The sequence below is a fragment of the Odocoileus virginianus genome, chromosome 10 (genome assembly GCF_023699985.2).
Source record: "Odocoileus virginianus isolate 20LAN1187 ecotype Illinois chromosome 10, Ovbor_1.2, whole genome shotgun sequence".
Lineage (NCBI taxonomy): Eukaryota > Metazoa > Chordata > Mammalia > Artiodactyla > Cervidae > Odocoileus > Odocoileus virginianus.
Genome location: NC_069683.1, coordinates 23,223,150 through 23,249,700, shown reverse-complemented (window position 1 = coordinate 23,249,700; position 26,551 = coordinate 23,223,150). Strand labels below are relative to the sequence as shown.

Genomic DNA, 26,551 nt, shown 5'->3' with positions numbered 1-26,551 from the left:
AGGAGACATCGAGGACTATTGCATTCAGCCCAGAGGTTTAAGTGCCATTAAAACAATCAATAATGTGGCAATGTACTCTGCTGGGTTATTTGGGGAAATGGAGCCAGTATGGTGGGAGATATTGAAACCAAAAAGACCTCCAGACCAGCTTTTTAATTTTTATTTATTTTTGGCTATGCTGGGTCTTTGTTGCTGCATGGGCTTTTCTCTAGTTGTGGCAAGCAGGGCCTACTCTCTAGTTGCGGTTCACAGGCTTCTCACTGCAGAGGCCTTTCTTGATGTAGAGCATGGGCTCTAGGGCTTGCAGGCCTCAGTATTAATAGTTGAGGCTCCTGGGCTCTAGAGCACAGGCTTGGTAGTTGTGGTACATGGGCTTAGTTGCCCCGATGGCATATGGGATTTCTCGGCTCAGGGATTGAACCTGTCTCTCCTGCATTAGCAGGTGATTCTTCATCACTAAGCCACCAGGGAAGCCCCGAGCCAGCTTCTTCTTAGGTCTGTAAGTTTCTGAATCTCAGTTTACATCACCTGTGAAACAGGGAGGGTGATAGCGCCTGCGTGAGAAGACAAACACCCAAGGTGTACAAGAGCCTGCCACGTGTGGAAGGGACACTGTAGAAGATGCCACAGGTGCTCTGCCCAGATGCCCTTCTCAGGTTCGTCCACCCATCTCATAACTGCTGTGCTGACAGCTAACAGCTGAGGGCTGTCCCTTCTCTAGTGAACGGCTCTCTGCAGATGAGAGCTGTCTACGCTGCAGGTTCTGCCCACACCTCCCCTACGTGGCCCACAGTCAGTGACTGACTGATACCGGTGCCAAAGACAAGTTTCCTTTCCTCAAGTGGGGACAACACAAAGTTAGGCTTTCCCTGAAGCTATCTTCTTTCTCGGTTCTTTCCCTTCCTTCTTCCACTACTCTCCCATTCTCATAGGGTTTCCCGAGGAGTACGCCCTCAGACACACCCTGTGAACTTGAATCCTGTCTCAGGTTCTGCTTCTAGGGATACCACCTATGATAATAGCTACTATTAGCCGTAACTATCAGGCTCCTCACTGATTCCTTGGTGGCTCAGACGATAAAGAGTCTGCCTGCAATGCGGGAGACCCGGGTTTGATCCCGGGGCTGGGAAGATCCCCTGGAGAAGGAAATGGCAACCCACCCCAGAATTCTTGCCTGGAAAATCTCATGGATAGAGGCGTCTGGCAGGCTATATAGTCCATGGGGTCGCAAAGACTCAGACGCGACTGAGCGACTTCACTTTCATCAGAGTGTGGCCATGCCCTGAAGCAGCTGCAGACTGAAGAGGGGCACCATTTTGAGATGATTCTAACACCACAACGGATGAGCTCCCCAAACCAAAAGGTTCCACAAAGTTTCTCCCAAGTTCTGTTCTTGACACTGTTGGGGGAGAACGTGAACCTCATTCTTGAAAGAAGACAAGGCAATGGGGAAAAGGATGATGGGAAGGGAAACTGCCAGGAATAGACTGGGCCAAGGGGCTCTGAGGGACCTGCTGGGTTGGCCACACTCCACAGCAACAGCTTTTCTCATGACATTTGTCTCTACTACTGCGTGCAACACTGCAAGCGTGGGGCTCCCTGAGGGACCTCTGTGTGAGGAAAAGGATTGCTTCATTTCTGGATGTCATGTTCCCCTTCCCGTTGGAAGAGCAAGCTCAGGCTTCCATCCCAGTCACAGGCCACTTGGGTAGGGCTGAGATTCAATTCCTGTCCCTGAAGAAGTCCAGTGCCCTCCCTCACTGTCAAGAATCAGAGCTTTGGCGAGCAGGAGAAGAAAGTGTAGAGAGGCATCAGGAACAAGAGACTGAAAGGCTCGTGATGTTCATAAAGCTCCTCTAGGAGTAGAGATTATCCCAGGCCAGGTCAGGAGAGGTCGTGGTCCAACAATTAAGCCCAGATTTTTGGAAGACCAGCTGAACTCTGTTTTATAGGCTAGTGTCCATGTGGTATGGCTGAAAATGAGGCCAAATTGGGGAAGAGAAAGCCAGACTTCTTCCAGTTTAGTCACTAAGAACTTGTGACTGATAGTGCTAAGGGTGGTAACAGTGATGCTGATGATAACTATCATTGATTGAACCCTTAATATGTATGTGCCAAGTACTGTGTTATCTGCTTTATGTAGCACAGGCATGATTAGCCCCATTTCACAGACGAGGAAAGCAAAGCTACATAAACACTCCAATGGCCCACAGTTAGAAAATTCAGAATCGGGATTTAACCTCGGTTTGCCACTGTATTACCTCTAATTCATTTTAATTACGGTACTGATTTCCTCATCTGCAAAAGAAAGTGAAAGTGTTAGTCACTCAGTCATGTCTGACTCTTTGCGACCCCATGGACTGTATGATAGGTTCCTCTATCATAGAATCCTCCAGGCAAGATACTGGAGTGAGCAGCCATTCCCTTCTCCAGGGGATCTTCCTGATGCAGGGATAGAACCCAGCTCTCCCTCACTGCAGGCAGATTCTTTACCATCTGAGACACCACGGAACCCCTCATCTGCAAAAAGATGTGGCTAAACTTCCAATATTTGCCCAAAGTCCTTTCTAAGCTTACAGTTTGAAATGATTTCTGTCCTCCTCACTAAGAGGTGAGAAAGTTTGGGATCAGGAGAGTAAGCAACTGGAAAAGAGAAGCTGGGTCCCAGTTGAACTTTTCACTCAGATGAAGGCAGTTTGGAAATTCCTTGGCCCTTCCTTCTGTGAGCAATACATTATCCAGGCCTGGAAAACATCTGAGAAGTGACAGAAGCCGTTGGAGAATTCCAGGAAAGTCAGCTCATGCAACAAAAGGAGTATACCGTAGATGACAGCAGTTCTATATTTGTCTTTTTTCCTTCACTAGTGGCCTCTAGATTTTTCCAGACAGTATTTGGAAGGCTGAAATCTGATCACCCCAAATCACAGACAAAAATAGATGTTGGGATTTTGAATGTTCATTCTGACCCAATCAAGAGCAACAGGGGAAGTGCAATAATGTTTTATTTGTCTGCTTATGGAATTCAGAAGAATTTAAAGTCACTGCTTTTATTTTTTAAATTTTATCTGCTTGTTTATTTTGGCTGCACTGGCCTTCGCTGCTGTGCGCGGGCTTTCTCTGGTTGTGGCCTGAGTGCTTCTCACTGCGGTGGCCTCTCTGGCAGAGCATGGGCTCCAGGGTGCATGCGCTTCAGCAGTTGCGCTGCATGGGCCTAGTGACCCCCGGACATGTGGAATCTTCCCGGACCAGGGATTGAACCTGTGTCCCCTGCACTTAACCACTGGACCACCAGGGAAGTCCTAAAATCACTGCTTTTAAGTGCTTGAGGGTAAGAACAGTATTTATATTGGATGGATTTGTTCTCTTTAGACTGTTTTTGAACAGGCTGTGGAGGTCAGCTAACACTCCTGAGTTTCAGCCTCTGCGGCTCAGTTTTTCTTACCATGACATGGGGATTAAAGATGGCCTCTCACTGCCTCAGTAAGAAGGTGAATGAATGGAACTTAAAAAATTACCAGGAGGGAAAGGATTCTTTGCTGGGGACTCCACAGTCTTTTATTCTGGCGGGGCCCACGTCAACTGTGTGGGCATCTCCACCCACGCCTTCCTGTCTGGGCTGAGCTGTGACGAGCAGGGGGAGCACCTCATGAGCGCTTCCTTGGAGGTGCCTAGACCTCCGTTACCTGTGGCTCTTTGAAGCACCGAGTCCTGGCTTCCTGTTTATGTCACTGTGCCTGGAAGGAGAGATGCCCAGAAGGTTCAGGGCCGTAGGTGGTAGCCGCAGAGCCCTTTATGGCTCTGCAATCTTCCACTGTGGGGGTACAGAGTGCGGCTAATTGTGCCATTGGTGGTTCTTGGGATAGATAGAGATATTTCTTGTGACTTCCTGTAGCTTCTTCCTTCAAACCACTGTTTGCATCATATCAAGCAACCTGCTGATGTCGGCTGGAGTTGCTGGGTGTAGCACATTATTGCTTAAAGAAGAGGTCAAGAGCTGAGCGGGCCCTCCCTGGCTACCGTCAGAGCTGTGCTCTCTGACCCTACGTACCATGTGAGCCTGAGGAAAGAAGTCGTCAGCTTCACATTTAAATTCCCCTTTTAAAAATGCTTGTTTTGGACTTCACCAGCTGTCCAGAGGTTAAGACTCTGTACTTCCACTTCAGGGGGCATAGGTTCAATCTCTGGTCAGGCAAGTTCCACATGCCACGGAGTGTGGCCACACACACACCGTATAAAAGGGACTTCCCTGGTGGTCCAGTGGTCAAGACTGCCTTCCAGTGCAGGGAATGTAGGTCCCATCCCTGGTTGAGGAATTAAGATTCCACATGTGGCCAAAAATTAAAAATTAAAATACTCTGGTTTTGTCTGCCTCAGTGTTCCTGCCAATGAGATGGACTCCATTAAACAGCCAGCAGTATATGAATCACCAAGGTTTCCAACGGTGGTTCACAAGTGAGCCCACTGAAGGAGCCATGGACAAATAAATGGAAGATTTGAAGAGGAACTTTTCAGTCACGCGTCCACACATACACAGAGCTACACAGACACACAGAGACACACAAAAACACACATTATTTTATTTATTATCTCTAGAAGCACATGTGTCAAGGCCTCCCTAGGTTGTATGCCCACGAAACATACAAAAACATTCATAGCAGCATTATTTGACATCAGAAAACAACTGGAAATGAGGCAAATATACATTGGCAGGAAAGTGAGTAACAAAAATATGGCACATTTCACATACTATGTAATTATACAGAAGTGAAAATGAACCACAGCTACTTGTAACAGCATGAATAAACTGAGAAACATGTTAAGAAGAAAAGAGACGTATTGGAAAAGACTACATGCAATGCAATAGCCTTTTTATAAAGCTCAGAAATAAGCAGAGCTTGTGGAGTCATGCATATGTGTGAGATAAAAAAAAAAAAAAAAACTATTTTTAAAAGTAGAGGAATGATATTCCAGTAGCAGTTTCCCCTGGGGAGTAAAGCAGCTGAATGGAATAAGGAAGGAGTACAAAGATCAAGCGAAATGATGGGTGATGCTTTAGTTCCTACACTGGCTTATTAAGTCATAGGATTCTATATCATGTGGCATTTTAACTTAGATATAGATTGCATATATCCTTTTGTATGTATGAGACATTATGCTAAAATAATCAGATTAAAAAACAAAATTATCTGTAGTCATGTTGACTTACCCAGCTGATAGAATTCAAATTTCAGAGTTCAAAAGTTCCGGAAGTATCTACTTCAAACCCCTAATTTTACATATGTCAAAATGACTTCCAAATTGCTAAGGGACTTGGCCACATTTGCACAATCCTTTAGTGACTGTGCGAAGATCAGAACTACTGCCTGCTGGTTCCTAGCCTATAATTCTTCCTTCCATTCTCAGCCCCCAAATAAATTCTTCTTATTTTTCCTCTTCTACTTCTTTTTCTTTCAATAAATGAAAGCAGCATAATAAGTGGCCTTACAACCACTGTGGGCGGATTAAACACCTCTGTTCCAGAAGAAAGGGCAAGAATTTAAAACATGGGGATTATACTCCCTGAACAAGCGAAGTCATGTTTCTTATGAAGGAGTGGTTGATAATGATCAAGTTGTATCCATACTAAAGTGTTAAGCTTACCTTAACTCTAATCGGTGGCTCTGTGCTACTTTAAAACAAAATGGCAGCCCAGAAATTTACCGATGAGCATATTTTCTGTAAATAAGATTTTAATAATATTTGAATATGGATGTGATGTACACTTGACTTCAAGAGAATAAAGAAAAGTGTCTTTTCAAAGGAAGTGCCCATTTTCATCAACAATTTAAATAAATTGCTGGCATTGGTGAAAAGAATTGTGATGTATCACATTTAGGTACTTATATAAAAATCAAATATTTGCCTCCTTTAGTTCAGTTCAGTTCAATTCAGTTCAGTTCAGTCGCTCAGTCGTGTCCGACTCTGCAACCCCATGAATCGCAGCACGCCAGGACTCCCTGTCCATCACCAACTCCTGGAGTCCACCCAAACCCATGTCCATCAAGTCGGTGATGCCATCCAACCATCTCATCCTCTGTCGTCCCCTTCTCCTCCTGCCCTCAATCTTTCCCAGCATCAGGGTATTTTCAAATGAGTCAGCTCTTTGCATCAGGTGGCCAAAGTATTGGAGCTTGAGCTTCAGCATCAGTCCTTCCAATGAACACCCAGGACTGATGCTTTAGGATGGACTGGTTGGGTCTCCTTGCAGTCCAAGGGACTCTCAAGAGTCTTCTCCAACACCGCAGTTCAAAAGCATTAGTTTTTCGGCGCTCAGCTTTCTTAACAGTCCAACTCTCATATCCATATATGACTACTGGAAAAATCATAGCCTTGACTAGATGCACCTTTGTTGGCAAAGTAATTTGCCTCCTTATCCTTCCCCAAGAGAATGAGTGACAATAATTCAACTAATCCAAACTATCCTATTAAATCTGTGGGTGCCCTGAAGTGTGAAAAGAAAGGCTGTCATGTTCTCAATGGGGCTCCATTCCTGTATGTATACCTTTCACTGGATGAGAATCTCATTCTTCTGAATGTGACCCTACTCTTGAAGACCATGCATTTTATTTCTACAATGTAACATTAAATGCTGGTCACTAACTTCCATAGCATTGGCTTTTCCAATACTAGAGAAAAACTTACTGTGTTGGATTTACTGAAAGACTACATGTTTGCATACTAAATGTTATGAATAATTTAAGGGTATTTTTTTTTTTATGGCCTAATAGCCATTAGAGCTGTTCATCAGCTCTTTCCAGTTTTATTCCTGGACACCAGGTCAGGTTGCACTTTCCTGTTTCCTTGAAGTTAGGTAGAGACATGTGACTTGTTCTGGCCATTGATAAATGAGCAGAAGTGAGGCATGCAGCATTTGGAAGGGCACTTTAGGAGTCAAGGTAAGATCTGCCCTGTTCCTTTTTTCTTGCATTTGGTAAGGGCAGAAGCACAAGGAGGAAGTCTCTCTCAGACTCCCTCCATGAGGATGGTGTGGACCCGAGTCCCCCAGACAAATGGTGATGGACATGTTATATGAATAAGAAATCAATCTTGGTTGCTTTAAGCTCCTGAGATGTAGGAGATAACCCATACTGGCTGATTCACAAGCATAATTTTGATTATACACCATTTTTGTCCAACTCATAACCTTATAGCATAAGATGTGACTCTACTGTATATTTAGGCTTCCTAGAAAATATTCATTTAGACATTGTAGGCTTGAATTCACAAGTTTCTCCAAAAGGAACCCTTACTATGTAATGAACACTAGTTTAAAATTGGAATTGAAGGAGAGTCAACAGCCAAGAGAAATTGGAATCCACATTTATTAATGAGAGATATATACATAAAAGTTAAAACACTTAGTGAAATATTGGATTTAAAGATTATTTCCAGTATATAAAGAATATCCAGTTATTTTACACATGTAATGTTACAGTAATCAGTCCACACTGTAAGAAAGCTAAAGGTGAAAGCAAAATACTTCAAATACCCAAAATGTGCTTTGCCAACAAGGCATTTCCTAGTACCACATGTAAGAAACAACTCCAAAATTAGTAAAAAATTTTATCTTTTTTCATTCATTAAACCTGATGTGCTATAGATGCTCTATGTTACATGACTTTAGATCAATGGGGATTGTGAATGTGAGGGAAACAACTACTCTTATCTTTCATTCTGGACATACACAAGAATCTTCAAAGGGAATTCTACCTAAAGGCTAGATTTCTTTCAGTAAGGTTTCCATCCTGACTATAACACAAGTTGAAGAAGACACATTTTCAAGAAAAAAAATGTGCCTGTTCACACTTACATCCTTTCACTTCAGTCACTGGAGTAGACACTGAAAATTAACATGCTCTGTGCCCTCAGAGGATCTCTTAGCTTCACATTTCTTGTGAAAAGAGAGGGGCACTCAGTGTTCCCAGCTGCACATGGTCATTTTTCTCTGTCCTTAAAGAAGGAAAAGGGGGTTACAGGAGCTATAGACCTCATAGCATTCAACTTAGTGATAATTAGACAGAATGTGTGTTTGGGGAGGCAAGTATACAATTGCATTAGTTAACCTTATCTTCAAACACTGGAAACACACACACAAAGCCTAGTAGCTAGAGGTCCTACTCCCTTCACATATGCGGGATCTGTGCTTCACTAGTTGTTTTTTTTTTGCAGTCCCCCCAAGAGTATACTGACCATTCTTGTGCTTCTTATGCTCTACCTTTCTAGAGACAACTGTGCAATTTACCAGAAGTGTGCTTTTGTGGGATTTTACCTGCATGGCAGTTAGTGAATGTCTTTCCTATACCCCAACTCAAGAAACCAAGGGGGACAAGGCTCTTCACAACCTTTAAGTCATGAGCATGATGATTGGTATTTGGCAACCAAAGCAGCAGACCTTTACCTACAGACACAATGCTAACATGCTCATGCTCAGCAGACTAACATTTTGTCTCTTTGAGCTCAATTCATCAAGCAAATATAAATGTCTTGGCTGCAGATAAATGTCCTTATTCTAAATCTACCTAGGCCTAGATAATCAAAAGTTCTACAAATGTATTCACTGGGCACTACATAGACATCAGATGACCTTTGACTAAGAATCATGACACACAGCCAACACCCCCTTGCCCTGAATCACATATTTACAAAGATACTGGATACACACAGACTTTCAACCAATCATCAGTACAAAGGATTCACAGATAAGTTCTTCACTGATATACATTCCCAAGTCACTTTAAGAAAGAGGAGAAATGATTCACCACTAGCTATCTAAGAAGGAAAAGAAGGATTTTCAAAACATCAACCAACATGTCTACTGCACTTAGATAAACAGCCAAAAATAACATTTAAATTAAATTACAATACATCTATATACCATTTCACTGAAATTACACATAGATATCTACATTATAGCTACACAAAGTGCATAGGCACTTTTCTTCATGCGTGAACCAAGTGTTATTGTGTATACACAAGAATTTCATGCTTGACAGCTATCTGTACTTGAAAATCACAGATATAACTGTTGCCAGTTGAGGGCACATCTAATCTGATTGCTTAATGAGGAATGGATTTAAATACACACCAGTACACTTTCTATGTAACTATTTCCTAAAACATAGCAAAAATACTAGCCCTACAATCATATTATCAGAAAGTGTGTTTGGCGGAAGGAAGACCCTTCCTTGTCTTTGCAGTGATTTTTGATTTGCCTTTTGGGGAAATTCACACAGATTGTTACTCACCTGAGGACAGAATCTACCTGGGCTGCTTCTAAATAATTTCAGTGAGACTCTAAGCCCCATTGATAGAGTATTGCTTCATAGCTGGTACTAATGTGTTTTTTTTTTTAACCTTAAAAATATGTGCTCAATTCACATAACAATGTGACATTTACTACCAATTTGCTTGGCAAGAATGAACTGCAACAAATCTGTACTGATTGGCTTCCTCACACTCACCCTCAATCTCTGCTATCCAAAGTTTTCCTAAGCCAATTTTCACATAAATTATTAGGAAGGCATGGGAGATTCTGAATAGAGATGATTCCACTATTATCACCTTATTTTTCATTTTCTTGGAGAAAAGCAAAATTAGAATGTTTAGGTGGAAAAACAAGACGTGGTGTCAAAAATAAAGAGTCAGCACCATTCCTTGAGTTAAAAAGCCTAATTGTTTAAATGTTATACATATCCTTCCCAGCTAAAGGATTTAACTGACTCTTTGTTCTTAATGGTCATTTTGTTCATTGCATCACAAAGGACTGGGTTTTTACATTTTTCAAATGTGACTGTATGCTCAGGAAACAGGGACAGCTCTAAATTGCTATAGAAATGTCTTGTGCTTGAATTAGTTGTAATTCTACATATGTGGTTATATAGAAAATACCGTAAGAAAATATCTGTCTGCAAAATTACAGATACTAAATAGATCCATTCAGTCTACGCTGAGTTCTTTATGGTTTATGAAGAATAGATACAAACCTATAACATCATTAAAGGCTAAATCAATATTAAACATATAATATCCAGGACTCTAAATACGTTTTCTCATGCTTTTTTATAAATAACAGCAAAGAAGCCCAGGGATTTGTTTTAAAAAGAATGTAAGGTTGGATTGGAGGAATCTGTGAATTTTGGAGGGTACAATACTGACCAGAGGGCAATAAATTGTCCCTGGTAACATAGATTTTTACCAGGAAGCCAAAATATGTCTGCTGGCAGCAAGATCAAATTAGATTCACAGTTTGCCAGCTCTCTCCTCAAGCCATAGAAAACAAATAGAAAAACAATATACAAAAATCCTCACAAAAGTATTTTTTTATATACAAATCTCTAGAGTGACCAGATAACCTGATCTGTCCTGTGCAACATGGAAATGTAATGCTGAGATTTCCTGGGGGGAAGGAGGAAGGGAAGGAGTGAAGGTCATTTATGGAAAGATCTGGCTGCGAAAGGATGAGTTCCAAGTAAGGAGAAGAACTCTCCTGGAGAAGTAAGAAACCAGAGTACCAGCTTTCTGATCATACGTCTCAGAGAACTCGCTCCATGGGGGCGAAACCTCAGAGATACGCTAAACTAACTTCCTGGGCTAGTGTGTGCATTTCTCTCCTACCAAAGGCAACAGACTGTTTCTAGGCAGCTTACTTGGCTGCCATGAGAAGAAACAGAACCCCAGAAGGAGTGAGGCTCCCACTGCATCATCCCCACCTCTGCGGGGAAAGATGACAATGGTCATGGTCATAAGTTACGTTCCAACACTCACCCAGGGATGAGGGGTGTCTCCGGAGAAACTGGAGACCTGTTGTTACCTGGGCTCTAGGTCAAGTGCTGACTCTGCAAGGTACAGGGATCTGTTCAGTAGCAGGTTTTATCCTCAGCCCCAAAGGGCCCTGAATAACAATCAGAAGGAGTTTAAAATATATCTAAATGGATACATGGTCCAGGGGTAAGAAGGTGAGGCAAGGCTGGACATAGGCAAGCTGATCAGTAATTACTTAAAGTGAATGAAATAAGAATTTGAGGGCTTCTTTTACTATTTCATATGTTCTTAAATGGGTCAGTTAAGAAATATCTTTTTATTGATGCTCTAGCGTTAGGTCTTCTGCATGAAAAATTTAAACAAACAAAAACTAACTCTATCCTTTTAGTACTAGCTTACATCTCTCTGCCCTGCATCTACAGAGCTGAGGTCTTTTCTATTAATGAAAGTGCTCATGGCACAGTAATACAAATCCTATTCCGTAGTTAGCAGAAGTTTGGACAAAGAACAAGGATGCAAACAGCAGCCCATTGCAGTGATACTGGAATGTTCAAGAGATTGTTCAAAGGCCATGGCTGGTCACATGCCCCCTGCAGACAGACTATGCATTTTATTCACTTTAGAAACTCTGGGCATAGAAGAAGATCTAGGATCACCAATACAAGTCCACTCTTGTAATACAGACCTTCTCCACCTGTGATGTGATGACCACAGTGAAAACAAACCAAGAGGAAAATTTGCAAATGAACTCAATCAAACATCCCTGCAAACCTTTCCAGAGAAAGGACTTGGCTCGATCCCACCCTGTATGTGGATGTGCGTGTCTGAGTACTGGTGAAAAGGAAGGTATTTACAGACAGCTGCTGTTATTGTGTAAGTCTTGCACCAAATTTCATAAGAGTGTTCAAGTTGATTTGCCAAAGGCTCCCAAATTCCCATACTGGGTTGGCAATTAGGACCGTCTGGAGGAAACTGTGTGTTCTGGGTATTCAGCGTGGGCTCAGTTGCTACAGCAGGAATGATGCAAGACCTTGAGGGAGGCCACAGATTCTTCCTGGCCCCTCATGGTAACTGGGGCAGCACTCTTCCCTGAGCTGAATGGGTACTTCTACTAGAACAGCGCCTTAAGTAAAGGACAGTTTTATAAAAGGACGTTGGTTTGTATTCCCAAACACCAAACTGTGGATGAACATGGCCATCTTCCAAGCTTGTCGTAAGACATCAAATGAAGAGAGAGGATTGAACTTAATTTCTCCCAAAGGGGATGAGAAAAATCCAAATTGATTACTCATTATTGTGGGCTCCTCTGACTTACAATATAAATAAGTAATGTGTTATAGCAGTAAGTAAGTATCCCAGGAGGTGCTAATGGTAAAGAACCTGCCTGCCAATGCAGGAGACATAAGAGACGTGGGTTCAATCCCTGGTTTGGGAAGATCCCCTGGAGGAGGGCATGGCAACCCACTCCAGTATTCTTGTCTGGAGAATCCCATGGACAGAGGAGCCTGGTGGGCGATGGTCCATGGATTGCAAAGAGTCGGACACAACTGAAGTGACTTAGAATACACACATAGTAGTAAGCCTCTTAAGAAAAAGAAGTTAAAGCAGAGATCATTATATGGTGGTTTCTTAGGGATGGATGGGCATTTTAAATTTTAATCTAGCCTGTCCTTTTTTTTTTCCCAATGGTGCTCATGTGTAAAGTGACTATAAGTTGTATGAATAAAAATGGGCAGACTCTCAGTCAAATGTTTCTTTTCCCAACTGCATTATTTCTCCTCATCTCTGTTATTTCTGTTATTTCCTAAGTTAGCTGTGCTATGAAATTAGATACTACTCAATTAAGATTCCCTGTCATCTGTTCTAAAACCAACCTTTGGGCTAACTTGGATGGTCGTTTACTAAACTGAGCAGCAATGATCACTGGAATAAGAAGAGAGGAAAAGCAAGAGCGGAAGTTGAATTTTCTTTTCAGAAAAAAATCAAAAGCAACTGATGTCTGAATAGCTTTGCACTCACTTCTTCCCAGGAGACCAACCTGCCAATAGTGCAACCTGTCTGGGTTGGTGCTCAGTGGCCCTTCTTGGTTTTAGACAAAATTACCAGATACTGAGACCATTTATCTTCTTTGACAACTAGATTTATAAAGCTCTCACTTCAAAATTCCTTCAGTCCTTTTGCTTTTAACCTTAATCTTTTCAGGCTCCTAGATCATCATATTGTATTCAAAGAGCAAGTATTATATAATTGAAAAATACCATTTGGTCCCTTTCCTTGGCTTGGAATGAATTTATTTGGAGAGAAGGCAATGGCCACCCACTCCAGTCCTCTTGCCTGGGAAATCCCATGGACGGAGGAGCCTGGGAGGCTACAGTCCATGGGGTCGCGAAGAGTCAGACACGACTGAGCGACTTCGCTTTCACTTTTTACTTTCATGCACCAGAGAAGGAAATGGCAACCCACTCCAGTGTGCTTGCCTGGAGAATCCCAGGGACAGGAGCCTGGTGGGCTGCCGTCTATGGGGTCGCACAGAGTCAGACACGACTGACGCGACTCGGCAGCAGCCGCAGAGGTAGCAGTGGCAGTAAGCAAAGTTCAACCAGCAACCCCTGCAACTGTATGACCCCAAGCGCTGAGGAGCAATGAAGTGGGAATGGCCACCTCCACTGCGTGTAACTGCTGAGCATTTAGCCATCACATCAGGCAAGAGCTGCTGAGGCTTGTTTATCAAGAGTCTGAACAAGGGAGAATTCTCTGAACATGTGGGTACCTATTTGAATTCACTGCTGAATTTCTAACGGCTACTTGGTTCAGATCATGAAGATCTGCATGCTCTAGATGACTGCCTTAATTCTCTAACGCTCTTTGTGTGGAAAACATAGCACAAACAGAACCCTTGATTCAGACAAAAGTGAAATATGGTACCATACTTTTTGCTATTGGGAACAAACGGAAGTGTGGTATTTGCAAAAACATGGCAGGATTGGGTTTCCCTCTGGAGATCCAGTGGGTGAATTGTTGTTACTGAGTCGTTAAGTTGTGTCTAACTCCCTTGCAACTCCAAGGACTGTAGTCTGCCAGGCTCCTTCTATCCATGGGATTTTCTACCCGACTCCAAAGGGGCTTCTTGACTAGATATACACTCGCAAATGACATATGTCTCTGAGCACAAGTGGAAATGATCTGAGACTTTCTAATTCACCAGCTGTTGGGATTCCTGACCTTACTGACCAAGAGTACATCTCCCCATAAACTGAATTTCCGCTAAGCCTTTCTTAGCTTCCACCAGTTCAAATCCCAAAACCAGGCATTTTGGCAACCTTTCTTTAGACTTTCCTGAACATCCAGGCTGATAAGTAGTTAAAGAGAAGTAAATATTTGTATTTTATGGAACATGGTAACTTCTGCAGGCTATAGGTTGTGTCTCCACTCCCAACAGTAAGAATAAAATCTGATAGCTACTTGATGCAGAACTTACCATCTAAAGTTTTATATCGAAGAGCTGAGTGATTTAGATGATTGCCTTGAATTTCTGGTGCTCTTTTCATGGGAGGTACATCCCCAAAGTCTAAGATAAAGCTTTGCCTTGACAGCTATGCCATTCTTTTCACGAATAGGACTTGATTCATTGAATTGTAGTAGGTAATCAAATGATGATGCCACTTGGGTTTTTTTCAAAGGACATAAATGAGAAAGGAGAGAATAAAAGTCTACTTGGTTTTCTTCTGAAATGATTCTGATCCCTAAATATAGTAAATGAGTCCATAAAAAATGATGCTGCCAAAGCCCTGACTTAACAGAACTTGCAGGATGCAGTGTGTGTATCTAGCCTGCCATGTCTGTGTACAAGTAACATTTATGCATGATCAAACATGAATGGAGTGTTATAAGCATTCATATTTGTGTTGGACTTATTAAAATAAATCTCTGCATACGACTGACAAGTTATAATATCCTGTTTAGAAAATGGTTGCTAGAGGTATATTCCGGATGCACTTGTGCTGTTTATGGCACACATGCTGGACGAGGAACCCCAGTGGGCATGGCATGAGAAGGATGAGAGGCCTGAAAACCCAGAGGACACAGCCGCACATCAGTTCCCCTTACACCCTGGGTTTTCAAGCTACTCCTGCATTTGAGAAATTGCTTATTTTTAACTGATTTGTTGAACTTCCAAATAAACCCATTTCCTAAGGATATTCTCATGAGACTTACCGCATACAGTTTCAAACTAGAAAAACCCACTCTGTTAAGCTGAGCACCTAGTTTCTTCTGAATACACCGTCCCCTTATATATGTATAGGCTAACTCGATAACTAGAAAAAACCTGAAGACAAGCAATTATGGAAGACTTTTCGGCAGAATCTTTGGAAGACAATCTTGAGACCACTCCTTTGAGCAGCCTGTCAGTATGTTCAAGTGCTAAGCTGGCCTTAAACAACAAAACCACAAGTTCCTAGATGGACATCTACATCCTTCTCCTCACCATAAAAAAATGCCCTCGGAAGCACAACTTAAAGAGACTCCTTGACAGTTTCACAGTTAAATCTAGGAACCATCCCTACAACCCATGACATCTACTATAAAGGGTGCATTTGTCACTACTACATTTCAGCAAGTCCTTGGCCATCCTCTTAACCATCCATCTAATGAAAATGAAGGCCAACGCATTATTTTTTTAAAAAGCAAAGAGCTACTTAATACTGCTCAACAGTGATTGTTTGTTTTTTTTTTTAAACAAAAACAAAAACTAGGGCTTAAGAGACAAAACTATTAGAATCTCAAGTCTCTTGTGTGTTGCAAAGTTTTCCTATGTAGAAGAGTAAGGTCACACGGAGTAAGTAATGAAGGGCATGTGATGTCCATAAACACCTTCTCTGTGAAAACCTGGATCCTACAACTATTCATGAATATCTCAGCACACATCTGCTGGCCTCAGATGACCACCCTACTCCCACACTGGACCAAGGTTCTACACATTCCTTAGAGTCAAGTGTGCTTTATTTCTCAGTGATGCATGTTCAAGTAATCCTTAGCAAACTCCCAAAGTCAGCTACCTTACGAAAATACTGTGGGTTATTCAATAGAAAATGATAGTACAGACACTGAAAAATGTAGCTTGGAGATGCCTATAGCATGCAAGGCACTGATGAGTTATTCTAGTGTTATGTATCCCCTCAAACTTCCACAGCTTGGAAAAAGATTCCGTCTGTGAAGTTGCATAAAGCCACCCTTTTTTCCTACTCTATGGTTCAAGGCTACCTTGACTTTGCCGTAGAAATGTCACCTTTATAGGATTTTGCACATATGTTTGTTTTCTGGTTCTTTCCACAGAGAAGACTGGGGAGAAAGATGGGTTCTGCTTTCAACTATGTCCTGTAATTGGTTTTAGGTACTTTGATAAAAAAAAAAAAAAAAAGCTTTCTACATATTAGATAACTAATCGTGTTTTGGTTTTGCTTTTATCATGAGATTAGTATTAAAAGAGGCACAGCCAACATAACTGTTTTCCATCTGTGAGGACAGTAAAATGATTAAGTCTTTTAGTCTGATGAGAATATGACAGAAATAATTTGGGGATGAAGAATGTCTTTTTTTTTAGGTAGAAACCCAAAATAAGAATTTTATGGGCAAAACAAAGACAGGGAAACATAGATCAAATAATCTCACTTGATCTCACTATACCAGGTGATATAATCCAAACACAAACAAATTTGAATCTGGTTAAAATGTGTGTTGACTGTGCTCTCTAAGTGTTGTCATTATATACAGCAATTCTATGTAAGTTACATCCTAATCCATAACTGAATTTAGAGCAAGTTATGAAACATACTTTGAAATTCAACAATCATTCCCATAGACTAGGTGGGGTGGAGCAGAGACTCAGTGGGTTCCATAACAGGCTGCTTTTAAGATATGGCTCCAAACGTGACTCTCTTTGAAACATTTAGTCATTCAACTTAAAGAATACACAGAAGAGAAAATGTCAGAGTTCCCTAAGATGGGCACTTTCTTTTCACCAACACAAGGGCAAATGCTCTAAGACACCGAAGGGGATTTTCTTATAAAAGCTCTAACAGAATCTCCTGTGCTACAAGGTGAGGCTGGAGAACACACCAAGTGTCTGCTCATTATTCCAAGTCCCCAGAATGTGCCACACGCCTTTAGCTGTGTCTCCTGGAAAAAAGAGCACCCATGCTTCTGCATCTTGAGAGAAAAGGGAAGCTGGCAAGAACTCGTCTTCAATTCAAACTGATTCCTCCAGCAGCATCCATTCAAACAATAATACAAATGAGAAAATGAGACATTTACCAAGCATTATTTGGCAATGACACACAGCACCGTGCCTGTCACTGACTCACAACAGATCCTCTAAGCCTCAGCTAATAGATTAAGTAAACACAGAAATAGATGTATTTTTTTCTTTTTAAAGAAAGCTTGTTTATATCCTCTTTTACCATAAGATATGCTGGGGAGTTTATTCAAGAATTTGCTGAGAGTCATATTCTTATTTTTCATGTTTCCAAGGTTCTTCCTCAACACTGCAGTCGGCTGACTTTCCATTGGTTGCCAGAGTTACCTGAAAATAATTATCATCAACATCCAGCTTACAGGCCATGAACCAGAAAACCACCCCGGGGGTTATGTGGAGGAGCACCAGACCCAGTCTCTACTATGAAAGTTAAATATTAATGTTAAACACTGTTCTTTCCAAATTGATTTTAAGCTGGTCTTAGTTTTCAACAATGATTTATACACTTTAAAAATGCATGTTTGCCTTGGGGAGGTATCTGAAGCACTAGACTTTGCAAGTTGGGGAATAAATAACTTGTATGATGCTTTTAGGGTTGTGAGGGGGTCTAATTACCCATAGACTCACCACACAATAATGCAGTCCTTAAAACATAGTGCCCTGTGCTACTCCAGACAACCACAGAGAAACAAAAAAATCCAGAACCAGATCTAGTTCTACTCATGCACGTGAAAGGTTCAGTTTCAATGAGCCCAGGTGGATTTTATACATGTCCAATTTTAAAATCAGAAGTCGTGGTGGTCTGGCTCCACCATATAAGCTGTCCAGGCTTTAAATGTTGAAAGAAGAAAAGAAGGGAATTAAAAGCCGGGGATCAGTAAATCTAAACTATTTCAATGCAGACATTTATTAATCAACTGTAATCACCAGACTGTCTGGATTATGCTTCCCTGGCTCTAAGCAAACTGAACCCTTACACAAAATGGGAGGTTTCCCCCTCCACATCTAAATCGTTTTCCTAGCTTACCTTCCATCTGTCTGTCCTCAACGTCATGTGCAAACTTAAACCCACGACTGATATTCCACATAATGGAGAGACTGGATTTATGGAAGCATTAGGACATGGAGACATGACAAACGGCAGCAATGATTGAAAGAAATCTGACCTTCTTCTTACCCAAGTGGAAGGGAGACGCATGCATTATGAACACACACAACATGCTAGGAACAGAAAACCAAATGCCTTTCATGAACCAAGCAAATTAAAATAAAAACTACTCCTTCCACCAGTCCCCATGAAGCCTCCATTTAAAAAAAAAAAAAAAAGACCATGCAAGAAGCAAATGTAAGCATCACATGCAGTTATCCTGGTTAAAATAAAAAACACTGCATAATTTCAAACTACGGTTACAAGGCAAGAGTCTGAAACTAGAGAGACCAACATGATATAACAATGCTTAAAATGGTTAAAGTTTTGACCAGAGCAGCAGCAAATTTGTTTCCCCTTCAGTGAACTGTCAGGAAGGACTGCCAGGGACAAACTGTCTGCCTGGAGCAAGCTGCCTGTTCACCATGACCTTGGATGTGCCTATCTGGCTTTTAGCGCTGAACCAGATCAATAGCTGTGCAACATTATAAATCTCAGTGTGGTGCCTTTGGAAAACCAGACAGAAACTGGGGGGGGGAGTTGTTTTCAAATATTAGGACTTCTGTCTCTAGAGTAGCTAGGACAGCAGTTTTTTGGGGGCATTTCTTTTTTCTGATTGGATTAAAAGAAGTGGGGACTCCACCCCCTCATCCATTCCACCCGGCTCTTTTCCAACACCTGGGTAATAGGAAAACCAAAAGGATAGAGGACTGGCGGTAAGCATTGATGTCCCCAACTCAGTTTTTAAAACAGTGAAACAAAATAGACTAGAAAGAGTTTCAAAGGCAGGAGTAAACGTAACTCAGATATTCTGGGTAAAGCCTGCGAATTCATCTCTGTAGCTCTGGTTGCCTCCTTTGTGCATGGGTGTCAACCCAGCTGATTGGTCTAGAACAAGAAGAGTCAATTGCCTGACCTCACGATCTTCACAGAGCTGAACTTCATCACTTAACTAAAAAATGAAAACAGCTGAATAATTATTAAACCAATATGGTCGTTTCATTATTTTCATGACCTGCTCGGTTTCACTACTTGATTATCTAAACACTAATTCACCAATGAGTTTGCAGGTGGTTGGTTCAGTGGTTAATTACCTAGAGAGACTAAGCCACTATCTCTATGCAACTGCCCAGCAAAAAAAAAAAGGAAAAAAAAAGGTTATCTGAATTAAAGCATAGGGTCAGGATGCTAAAAGGATAAAGTAAAGTAAAGTGAAGTGAAGTCTCTCAGTCATGTCCGACTCTTTATGAACCCATGGACTGTAGCTTACTGGGCTCCTCCATCCATGGGATTTTCCAGACAAGAGTACTGGAGTGGGTTGCCATTTCCTTCTCCAGAGAATCTTCCTGGCCCAGGGATCGAACCCAGGTCTCCCACATTGTAGGCAGACGCTTTACCGTCTAAGCCACCAGGGAAGTTCTAGAAGGATACACTCAGTAAATATTTCTGCAGAGCCTGTTGCATGCCTGGCACTGCTTTAGGGCACTGCAATGATAAACAGGAATACAGTCTCTTTTCTCATGGGCTTATTTTCCAGTGATAGGGAGAGCTGACCAACATTTCCCTTTAGGGGTTGAATTGTTTGCTAAAAAAATGAAATGAATTTGTCCTGATATGCTTGACATCCTTTAAGGGAGAAAAAAAAAAATCTGGGAAGTCTGAAATCTAAACCTATCCCCATGCCTACAAATCTTCCTCAAAACTTGTCCTATACAATATTGTTAAGAAGCCTGCTGAGATGCTCCAAAAGGGTCACTCCAAAGGTAATTAACCACTAAAATCCTTCTAATACATAACTTCAAAATTAAAAAGTACATATGGTGATTTTATTTTGGTTCATACTACTATATTTCCTTGTATGGCAGCCGTTGGGATCAAGCTGTATCTTTGCTATGTAATTGTACATTCATTTTGCTATCCTCCAGTGCCTAATTCAGGGCTTTGCCAGGTTATGGGCACTCGGTAAAATATGATTAATAATCAAAATATAGGAAGTCATAGGAACAAGATGGGGGTGTTCAATTAAACCCCACAAGGCACACAATAAATACTTGTTAAATATAATACAGCATAAAGCTATTCCATGAAATACTGACTCTTGTTGACCAAAACTAACATTTTGATGGAGAATAATCCAGCATATTCATTTAGATGTGGAAAACACTGACTTTTCAGGAGAATGGAGTTTACCATTTAGGTCCATCTTAATTTCTAACAGTTTTAATTGTTTTCACAGAGTTAATTAATTTATCCAATTGCCTCTTGATGAGTGGAGTCCCTCCCTAATTTTCATTAGAAAATTAGGTTTACGCACAATGTAGTTGATACAGAGGGGATGAGCCACTGGACTATCTTATAGTCCAGTAAAGAGAGTCACTTCTATGTCATCCTTAGTTGTCTGGCATATATTTGGAATGACCCAGAAACACAGGGGGAAATTAATTATTCAATGAGTTCAACAGGAGTCAAAAAGGTCTCAGAAATCTGTGTTGGGTTCAGATTGTCCTCAACTGCTGTCTAGACCCTCCAGAGTTGACTTTGCTCACCTGCTGGGGTTTTTCCAAGTTTGCTTCACTCTGGTCATGACACTCAGTCTTTGACAATGTCAAGTTAGTTACAATGAAGGCGAGACAGAGCCCATTGAGCTTTAAGACTTAGCATCCAACAGCTTGGAAAAGAGTCCAGAACATCCATGCTTCAGGAATAATGGTGCTGCCAGGCAATGTGTGACATGTAGTGTTTTTTAAAAGACATTTATGGATAATTGTCCTGAAGGAGACAATTGCTTCCCCATTCTTGGAGCAAAGTGACTTCCAGGTCAAAACTCATGCTCCCACAAAAATAATTAAGAGAATGATAGCTTTGCAAAGTTATGTGGGCATGTTTTTCTTTTTTTAACCAATACCTGATATTCAGCAAGGAGGAACACTTGTGCTATGTAAATCAAGTGATTCTGGGCATTTCTCTTGATGTTTCACTTGAGGAACAGAATATCTGAAAGCCAGCAAAGCCCTAGAAACCATAAATTCTTGAGCATAATATTCAAAGAAAACGGATCAAATTTGCAGAGTGGGTGGACAGGGGAATCAGAATTTATCTCACATAGACAAAACAAGCAACTGTCTGACTCTTTCACTGTTAGATTTGTTGATTTGCTGCCATGTTAGACACAGAGTTAGATGATCTGGGACTCATAGAAGCTTGAGTTACATGATTTCTTAGAAAAATAAATGTGACAATAATACATGCAGGGCTTTTGTGTTTGCTTTAAGAAACTGAGCATGCACTATTATATACAGGTCTCGATATCCATGAATGGGAAAGGTACCTTGCACTCATCTACTATTACTGAGTTGTGTGCGGCATAGACACACTGGTTTGAGTTGCTCTCCCTATGGTTCTTCAAGTCATCATAAATGGACTGAGTCTTGGTCATTTCAATATCTTCATGCACTCGGTGCTGGGAGTCAATGGTGTCCAGCTCAGACTTGGAGAGGTGATAGACAATCCCAGCCCCAAAAGAGTCACCCACAACGTTGACAGACGTTCTCATTCTGTCCCTGGAGGCAAAGAACAGAACACATTTAGTGAGGAAGCAGTATGATGTGAGGGTTGAGAGGTCAAGGTCTGGACTGGAGAGCCCTGGGGTTGACTTCTAGCTCTACCTTTCACTCTGTCTCATCTGGACCAAGTGACTTCAGTTTCATGAGCCTTGATTTCCTTGTTTTCAACTGGAGATAACAATCATACTTCTCTCATAAGCTTGTATGAAAATTAAATGGAATGATGTACATAAATTGCTTAGTAAAATGTCTAATGAAATGGTAAGCCCAATAAACAATAGCAGAAAAGAAAGGAGGCAGGAAGGAGGAAGAATTAGAGGGAAGTAATGTCCAGCAGTCATGCAGTCATGAGAGGTGGACCATAAAGAAGGCAGAGTGCTGGAGAATTGATGCTCTTGAACTGTGGTGCTGGGGAAGACTCTTGAGAGTTCCTTGGATGCAAGGAGATCAAACCGGTCAATCCTAGAGAAAATCAACCTTGAATACTCATTAGAAGGACTGATGCTGAAGCTCCAATACTTTGGTTACCTGATGCAAAGAGCTGACTCATTGGAAAAGACCCTGATGTTGGGAAAGATTGAGGGCAGGAGGAGAAGGGGACGACAGAGGATGAGATGGTTGGATGGCATCACCAACTCAATCGGCATGAGTTTGAGTAGGCTCCAGAAGTTGGTGATGGACAGGGAAGCCTGGCATGCTGCAGTCCACGGGGTCAAAAAGAGTCGGACATGACTGAGCGACTGAATCAAACTGAACTGAAATGTGTGCAGCACCGGTAATCAAGTTTGAATCCTCTTTCTTTCACTTTGCTTCACATTCTGCGTACATGCTAAGTTGCTTCAGTCATGTCTGACTCTTTGCAACCCCATGGACTGTAGCCCACCACACTCCTCTGTCCATGGGATTATTCTGGCATGAATACTGGAGTAGGTTGCCATTCCCTTCTCTGAAGGATATTCCAGATCCAGGAATTGAATCCATGTCTCCTGCACTGCAGGCAGATTCTTTGCCATCTGAGCCATTCATATATGATGGGAAATTCAATGGACATGGACTTGGGCAAACTCCGGGAGATGGTGAGGGACAGGGAGGCCTGGCACGCTGCAAGCCACGGGTTCACAAAGAGTTGGACATGATTTGGTGACTGAACAGCAACAACAATGTCCAGATCTCAGAATGAGTACCCAGACAGCAGCCATTCCTAGTTATTTCCAGCAAGGCCGCTTGATTTAAACTGTTCTTTGAAGACTCCAGATTACCTCTACTTATTTATTAATTCCTAATGAAAGAGTAACCACCTGTGAATTGCTTCATGATAAAAATTTTATCTTTTTTGTAAGGATAAAAACAGCCCCGTGTCCCCCCATGGACCCCAATCTCTGCCCAACACACACACATACACAGGCACAGCTGTTGGCTAAGACACCCAGTCACAACTTCCTCCCTGACTAATATGTGTAGTGATGAGGTGCCCTGAAAAAAACCAAAATACTTTCTCTTGCTCTTTCTGATAATCTAAAAAAAATAAAATCTTCCAGAGGGCCTCGTGAACCAGGAAGGGCTGAGAAAAATCCTTCCTCAAATCTGTTTCTCAAGTTCTGACTTGGAAAAAATAGGATGGTTCATAACACTCCCTCTCAAAATGTCAGCATCAGGAAAACTAATTAAGTTCTTAAGAGTAAGTTGTAATCTCTCACCCATAAGTTAAAAACAGTGTGAAGAGTCCTTTTGACCAGATTTGTGAGATACTAAAAGTTGTAAACAGAAGGATGCTAGAAAATCACAGAGAAAAGAAAAAGGAGTTTAAGTAAAAATGCTACCGAGACATCTTAGCCCAGCACTCTAGCATTTGATTCAAATTTTTTTTAAAAAAGGATACCAGAATTGGTTTAAGGCAAAGTGGAAACCTTAATTGGTTCTTGGAACAAAAGCCTAAAATAAATTCTACCTGCTCTGATCAAATCTATTTTTCATTTAAAATCACTCAACCATATCCGACTCTTTGCAACCCCATATACTGTAGCCTGCCAGGTGCCTCTGTCCATGGAATTCTCCAGGCCAGAATACTGGAGTGGGTAGCTGTTCCCTTCTCCAGAGGATCTTCCCATCCCAGGGATCAAACCCACATCTCCTGCATTACAGGTGGATTATTTACCATCTGAGCCACCAGGGAAGCCCAAGAATACTGGAGTGGGTAGCCTACCCCTTTTCCAGGGTATCCTCCCAATCCAGGAATCGAACCCTGGTCTCCTGCATTGCAGGCAGATTCTTTACCAGCTCTGTTACCAGGGAAGCCCGGGCATTATGAAGTTGCAGTAGAAGGAGTCTGGCTTGGTTCTCTTGCAAGGAGCTTGGGAGCCAGCTATCCCTCTGGTTTTGAGCAAGAAGATACTGTCCATGAAACAAATACAGGTCACAGCCCACTTTAACTCTCAGGAACATCTCTATATATGAGAAGTTTCTTGCCCTCCCTTCTGCTTTAGAGAATCTACCTCAGAGTGATAGTCTTAACATAAATGAAGACTGGTTCTTGAGGTCATCTGCATACGTAGGCACTTGACGTGGAGATCACTAAGAAGCCCCAATATAAGGAGATGAGAAGGAATATGTAGTAAGAAAAAGCCTGGGACTTCCCTGGTGACACAGTGGATAAGAATCAGCCTGCCAATGCAAGGGACACGGGTTAGATCCCTGATCTGGGAAGATCCCACATGCATCCGAGAAACCAAGCCCATGAGCCACAGCTACTGAGTACCAGGGTCCAGAGCCCATGAGCCGCAGCTCCTGAAGGCTGCATGCCTGGAGCCTGTGCTCTGCAACAAGAGCCATGGGATGAACAGCCCATGCAGTGAAGTGAATAGCAACCCCCCTCCCCGCAACCGGAGAAAGCCTGCATGCAGCAACGAAGACCCAGAGCAACCAAAAAGAAAGAAAGGAAGGAAAAGCCTGGACTCTGGAGGCAAGCTAACTTGGATTCAAACGCCTGATTTTCCCTTTACCTGTTGGACAACCCTGATCATACTTCATGTTTGTGAGCCTTGGTTGTCTCATCTATAAAATGGAAATAACAACAACCAAAAATGTTCCCTACATAAGGGTTGTTGTGAAGATTAAATAAAATAACAAAATGCTTAGAAGAGTTCCAGACATTTAATGAGAACTCACAAAACATTAATTATTGCATGATGTATACATTTATTTCTAATAGAATTATGGTGAGGATTAAGGTAGTATCTATTAGGTATATTCCTATTCAGATAAATGTGAGCTACCATCATCACTGGGCTTCCTTGGTGGCTCAGATGATAAAGAATCTGCCTGCAATGCAAGAGACCTGGGTTTGATCCCTGGCTCTGGAAGATCTCCTGGAGAAGGGAGTGGCAACCCACTCCAGTATTCTTGCCTGGAGAATTCCATAGACAGAGGAGACTGGAGGGCTACCATCCAGGGGGATACAAAGAGTCAGACACAACTGAGTGACTAACATTTTCACTGTTACTATTAATCTTATTAAGTCAATTCATATATTCTTTTGGCAGCTCCTAGGCAGACCATCCAAACATGCCTGGTTAAGTTCCTATCTCCCCTTAAAACATCAACCCTATTTATAGGCCAATTCCTAAAGTGGCACTCCCAACTAACCAGCTGAGTTATTTGTTCCTCAGAGAGTTGTAGTCTACTTTTTGTTTTTCAACTCTACTTCCCATTCCTCTTGGCTATGCTCTGAACTGTGCACCTAACACTCCTGGTCAATTGTTTCCAAAGAGAACTAAAGCCTTCAAGAAGAATGCTCTGAATACCTACTCATCTCATGGCCCAGAAGAATCTGTCTTATTGGCAAAAAGAGGGATCAGAGTAATGGTGGTGATGATGATAGTTGCTGTTTAGTTGCCAAGTTGTGTCCAACTCGTTGCCACCCCATGTGACCAGGGAAGCCTGATGACGATGTTGAAATGTGATGATTTCTCACATTTATATGAATTGGAATATACTTTATAGATATTACCTTATTTAATCCTCGCCATAACTCTATAAGAAGGACTATCATCCAAATTTAAGATATGGAAACACTGAGGTTGAAAGAGATTAAGTGGCTTTTTAAAGTCACACACCCTCGTAGAGTCACAGAACCTAATCTGGACACAGGCAATGTGACTCTAGAATCTACTGTCCACCATATGATGCAAAGCATTCAGGAGCCAGGCAGCCCTGATTAGAAAATGACTGAGTTTGAAAATGGTTAAGTGGAAACAAAATAAGAATGTGGACTCGAATACTTGCTGAGCTCTTTGTTATTGGGTTGGCCAAAAAGTTCATTTGGATTTTTCCATAGTATCTTACAGAAAGATCTGAATAAGTTTTTGACCAATCTAATAGTTTATTGATTCATTCAACAAATACATAAGGAGCATTTTACTGTGTGTACTATATCAAGTGTCCAAGCAGTAAAGAACAAGAGAAGACCCTTCCTATGCTCTCTTTTCTGTAAAAACTCACACTCTCTTTACTTGTCTTTATCCTCCAATAGAATAAGATAAAAATTCTAATAGGAATAAGCACTGGATGTTCTTGGGTTTTGTAGGCAGGGCACTTTATTTACACTGGGGTCTCATCAATGGCTTGAACAGAAGTGTCTTGAGTCAGGCGCTAAGGGTGGATCTGAGATAATCAGCTAGAGAGAAGAGAGAACTAATACGTGTGAAATCTAAGAGGTAGGTGTTCTCAGGAGCATTCAGGCTGGCTAATGAGTACAGTGGGAGCAGAAAGAAAGGACTGACCAAACCATGT

General features: G+C 41.7%; 1 protein-coding gene across 1 annotated transcript in view; it reads right to left on the bottom strand.

Annotated features, from left to right (window-relative positions):
- Nucleotides 1–7,343: 7,343 nt before the first annotated feature.
- Nucleotides 7,344–26,551, bottom strand: part of SLC1A2 (solute carrier family 1 member 2) — a 159,581-nt gene continuing 140,373 nt past the window's right edge. Inside the window, exons 10-11 of the mRNA XM_070473187.1 lie at nucleotides 21,529–21,760; nucleotides 7,344–17,380 (exon numbers count right to left, since the gene is read on the bottom strand). Coding sequence (XP_070329288.1) covers nucleotides 17,309–17,380; nucleotides 21,529–21,760 — 304 coding nt within the window. The 3' untranslated portion in view covers nucleotides 7,344–17,308. The remainder of the gene's footprint in view (nucleotides 17,381–21,528; nucleotides 21,761–26,551) is intronic.